The 5195-nt window shown below is 33.9% G+C and overlaps 1 protein-coding gene across 1 annotated transcript; it reads left to right on the top strand.

Annotated features, from left to right (window-relative positions):
* Nucleotides 1-2143: 2143 nt before the first annotated feature.
* On the top strand, nt 2144-4928 carry LOC120210846 (thioredoxin O1, mitochondrial-like). Its single transcript, XM_039209515.1, has 7 exons — nt 2144-2471; nt 2562-2678; nt 2786-2865; nt 3417-3461; nt 3921-4018; nt 4272-4388; nt 4646-4928. Exons 1-7 carry the CDS (start codon nt 2216-2218, stop codon nt 4704-4706), a joined length of 774 nt encoding a protein of 257 aa, XP_039065446.1. The 5' UTR covers nt 2144-2215; the 3' UTR covers nt 4707-4928.
* The last annotated feature ends 267 nt before the right edge of the window (nt 4929-5195 follow it).

Below are 5195 nucleotides of genomic sequence, written 5' to 3'. Positions count from 1 at the left end.
GCGATAGTTATTTCCGCTTTGCGATTTTCATTCTCGAAACTATTCTTCTTCTGCATTACTTCAACCAAAAGACAAAACAAAGACAATACTAACTTCACAGGCTAAACAGTTTAGCAGTATTGGCAGCAATCGAATGAATTTAATAAGAATCTAAGTGAAATGGTTAATCTATTATTGAAATACCAGTAACTTATCATCAATCTCAATATGAAAAACCTAAAAATAATGCAAAAATTTCAAAATAAAAATAAAAAAAACTAACCCTCGGAGGTTGATTTTCCATTTCTGAATGATTGTGAGGGATTTTTGACTGTGAATGGTTGTGAGGGATTTCGCCGGCGATGGGGACGGAAATCTTCGGAGATGGGGACGGATTTCGCCGTAGAGAGTGAAAGATGGAGATGGCTGAGTGTTGTGTTTGGGTTGAGGTTATGAGTGCGTGCGATTACTGTGGACGTTCATTTTCCGATTTATTAAGAAAAAATACGTGTTTGGAATTTGAAAAAAAAAATACGCGTTAATACGAATGGCGCTAAGTAAATCGCGTTGCGAAAGTCAGTATCGCGTTGCGAAAGTAAGTATCTCGTTGCGATTTTTTATTATCGCATTGCGATAGTCAGTATCGCATTGCGATTTTCCCAATTCGCGTTGCGATTTACTTATTCGCATTGCGAATTTCCCAATTCGCTTGCGATTTACTTATTCGCATTGCGAATTGGGAAAATCGCAACGATACTGAGACCATCGCAACGCGATTTTCAACTATCGCATTGCGAAAATGCAACGCGTATTTGCGATAATGGAGATCGCGTTGCGAATTAGCGATCGCATTGCGATTTTGTTGGTCATTTTGGCAAATCCGGAAAAAGTTGGTTAAAATCGTATATTATATGGGATTTTTGGTCACTGAGGTTATTTTCTCTTTTTATAATTTATTAAATTGAATAATCTCAATAAAATGAAAATTTAATATTTTTTTAAAATTTATAATATATTGATACATATAAGTTATAAAACAAACTAAAATTAAGGAAAAAAATAAAATTAGCAATTCTGTTATTTTACATTACTGAAATCAAATTCATCTGATGTGTTTACGAACCAAGCAGAATATGTAATTGAATTCTAATTCAATTTCCTGCCAACCAAACAGGTTTCAGATTTATATTTCAATTACTTCATAGATTCCAATTCCCTCAGAAACATTCCAGCTGACTCTTGGAGTGGTCGGGTTATGTTCCTCCAAATCTACAAAGCCCTTCTTCCATGAAACGTATTCGACACTAAAACTTTTGTTGAATTCCTTGATTTCGAATCCATAATTTTCCTCCAATAGCTATTCGGTTCTGATCCACATCCAGGGATGGACATGAGATTCAAACCCGACGAGTTTCGACCCTATCGGATATTTACAAAAAATTGGTTATAGAATTTCACCAAACGAAAGGAATTTACCTTTTCACCCGTCCAACCTAGACCGAATTTTGTCAATGATGGGCTGCCACATAGCTATAGAGTTTCAATTATACCTATTTTAATGTTACGAGTTTAGAATTCAGAAAATATGATTTAAATTTTGAAATTAGTGTTTAAAGTTTAAAACTTAAGATAAAAATCAAATATAAAATTGAGTAAAATTAAATTTTATTAAAATTGAAAAATATAATTGTTTTAAAAACAAAATTTATATAACATGTTACAAAGTTTTTTTTAATAATTTAAAATAAATATAAGATAATATTTTTCTTGAAATTTTATTTTTCATTTTTTCGTTTAAGATATGGTGATTATAAAGTAGTATTTGTTTTAAATACTTTCAACCGTTCGATAATAAATGCCCAATCACTTTATTGCAGTCATTGGTGCTTGAACCTGTATTCTCTAAGAACAATAATAATTCATTTAACTACTAAAGTAAGTTGGTTCGTATTTTTCTAATTTTTTTTAATTATTAACATGACACACCTTAGTGACACATATGCTCAAAACTTAAATTATTTAGAGAGAGTTTTATTATGATTTATGCATGTAATCGCTCAATTACTGTTACATATGGGCCTTGAGAATGACTAAACCAGGCCTCTCAAACTCGGTAGCCCAACTCAGTTACACTTAACAAGTAGGGCTGCAAATTTGGCTGAAAACAACATAAAATATCACTTCCACTCTCCTACTTCCGGCAAGAGAAACCCTGTATCGGTGGTAAGGCAAAAAAATGAGAGGGCAATCGATTCTCCGTCCATTTCTTCTTCGTCAAGCTTACAACGTCCGCTCCATTTCTTCGTCTTCTTCTCGGATTCCCCTTGCTCAGAGCAACTTAATCTCGGCCTCCGAGAAAAACCCTTCAATCTCCAAAACCCCATTCTCTGGTTGGACCCCTCGAAACCCTAATCTCCTCCGATCTTTCTCGGACTTCTCTCCAGATTTCTTCAAACCATCCTTCCTCGAAAACGAACCCGAACCTGTGCCTGGTATATTTTATTTTACCTGTCTTCGATTTTTCTCCCTTTGAACATCGGAAAAATGTAAATTTTAGGTGTAATTTGGTTCTTTTGTTTCAGTTCCGGATAATTTTGTCTCCGTTAAGACAGAAGAAGAGTTCGATGCCGCTGTTGCCAGAATTGAAGGCGAATCCGTGCCGTCTGTTCTCTATTTCACAGCTACATGGTGTGCTCCTTGTAAGTTTTTTTCTGATTTTTTATTTTATTTTATTTTTTCTTTTAAATTTCCAATACGAAGGCATTGATTTTTTTATTAATATTTATTGTTTCCCATCTCTTTGTAGGCCGGTTCATAGGTCCTGTCATGGAAGAGCTGGCTCGGAGAACTCCTGAAGTAACTATTTATAAGATAGATATCGACGAGGTCAAGAAACTATATATATATGTTTGTTTATTGAGTTATAAGCTTCATAATTTACTGACTGATATATATTTAATCATTGGAAAATCATAATGGTGATGTATTGCGTATTGTCAGGCATCAGACTAGGGCATGGATTTGGCCATATTATGCTTTAAGACCCCTCCAAAATCCAAATACATGGGAAACTTGGAAAGAAATGAACATACCCATTTCATACATGTACACTTATCACACTCGAGTCTGAGTAACCAGGGACGGGCCTTTGATTTTATGTATTTTATGTTAGGGGGTGAACATATAAATTTTTTTTTTTGGGGGGGACAGATTACCAATAAAAAATACAAAGAATATATGCAAGATATATGGGAATTTGAAATTTTCAGGGTTGACTGACCGCCCCCCTCAGTCCATCACTGTGAGTAGCATAGTTTTCTCAGTCTTATTGATTTTTATTAGAGGTTAAACATTTAATTATTATAAATTTTACATTTGAGAAACACTTTTTGATTATAACTATTACTAATGGGAGCTAAGTTATCAATGTGTTGCAGAAAAGCCTTGCTTGCAAACTGGAAGAACTGAATGTTAAATCTGTGGTAATTAACATTTCTTTTAATTTTGGTTGTTCAATACTCGAACTGCAAACCAGGCATTTGCTTCCATTTATATATGGTGGCAAACATTTTTTTGCTATTACTCTCATGTTCTCTTGAATGATTATAAACCAGTTGAACATTTTGTTGAATAAGTATGATTTCTATTTCCAGTTTTAGTTTCAAATGTTGGTTTTGTAGTAGTTTGAAATAAGTTATGCTTACAATAGTAGTTAGTAATTGTATAACATGCTTATGTGCATTACAATTATTGCCTTATCGGTACATTAGTGGTTGTTCTCAAATTGGATTTTAAGTGCTTGTTCTCTGTCACCATTGCAATTTTACTGTTCAAATACGACAGCTGTTAGTCTGGTATATTGTGTTTCCAATGAGTCTTCTCCATTCTTTAAGCGATCACAATTCTTTGTTCTATCACTAAATTTTCGTCTTTGGATACAGCCAACTTTACGTTATTTTAAAGAAGGCAAAAAGGAAGATGAAGTTGTTGGTGCTGATGCTTCACGCATAGTTTGTACAATGCAGAGACTTTATAACATGTAATCATTCTTCGCTTTCTACTCTTATTTTGCTGCTTTTTTGATGATGCAGTTTATACATTTAAGATTCTTTAGATGTTTGATATAATGTTTACTGAATTATCTGATTCTTGTATTCTGTTTGAACTTGTTTGTTGCATTTCTGCCTTTCCTATTGGCTGGAGGCAAAATAACTGGAAAATATGTAGCGTCTATTTTCCTTTCCTAAAACATTTATAATTTGATATTGTTTATCCACTGTTTTGTTCTCCAGGATTGATCCAAAGAAGGATGATGACTTAAAAGATGAAAATGAATCATCCAAAGAACAGGTGACGTCTGAGGAAGACGACAAAGCCTTTGCTGAAGCAATGGAGCAACTTTGTAAAATGTAATCAATCTTCGCTTTCTACTTTCTTATTTTGCTGCTTTCTTTAACATGCACCTCATACGTTTAACATTCTATAGACATTTGATATAATGTTTACTGAATTATCCAATTCTTGTATTCTGTTTGAACTTATCGGTTGCATTTATGCCTTTTTCTATTTGGCTGGAAACAATATAACTGGAAAATGTGTATTGTCTATTATGCTTTCCTAAAATATTTATAATTTGATATTGTTTATCTGCTGTTTCGTTTGCTAGGATTGATCCAAAGTGGTGGTGGTGGTTCAAAAGAAAAGGTAGAGTAAAAGGTGATGCCTGATAATGAGTTCCGAGCCTTTCTTCAAGCAATCAAAGAAGGGAATAAAGGGTGTTATGATTTCCTTATGTTGGATTTTATTTTGAAGATTGGGCATCTCCCTTCTTCATTTTAGGTTTCGCTCAACTGAGTTTACTGGTCGAGCTTAGAATTTGGTTGATTAGAATTGTAACGTAAGAGACACAGTTATGATATTTTTATGGTACGTGCAGTTTGATTCGTTAATACCGTTTACAGTTCACAGATGCAGACTAGGGGTGTAAACGAGCCGAGTCGAGCTCGAGTATTGCTGAGCTCGACTTGACTCGAAAATTCTGAAATGAAACTCGACTCGAAAATTTGCGAGTTTAAAATTTTCAAGCTCGATTCGAACTCGAAATCCTGAACTGAAGCTCGTGAGCAGTTCGAAAAGGCTCGAAATGAAAAAAAAAAAAATCTTAAACTTAACTCGATTGAAGTTTCAAACTCAATCTCGAACATGAATCTTAAATA

Source organism: Hibiscus syriacus, unplaced genomic scaffold (genome assembly GCF_006381635.1).
Source record: "Hibiscus syriacus cultivar Baekdansim isolate YM2019G1 unplaced genomic scaffold, ASM638163v2 tig00109936_pilon, whole genome shotgun sequence".
NCBI classification, from domain to species: Eukaryota; Viridiplantae; Streptophyta; class Magnoliopsida; order Malvales; family Malvaceae; genus Hibiscus; species Hibiscus syriacus.
This window is presented reverse-complemented; position numbering and strand designations above follow the sequence as displayed.

Coding starts and splice junctions, on each gene's coding strand:
- LOC120210846 (XM_039209515.1), top strand. CDS start 2,216: ATGAGAGGGCAATCGATTCTCCGTCCATTTCTTCTTCGTCAAGCTTAC. Junction 2,866..3,416: donor ATAAGATAGATATCGACGAG/GTCAAGAAACTA, acceptor AATGTGTTGCAG/AAAAGCCTTGCTTGCAAACT. Junction 4,389..4,645: donor ATGGAGCAACTTTGTAAAAT/GTAATCAATCTT, acceptor TTCGTTTGCTAG/GATTGATCCAAAGTGGTGGT.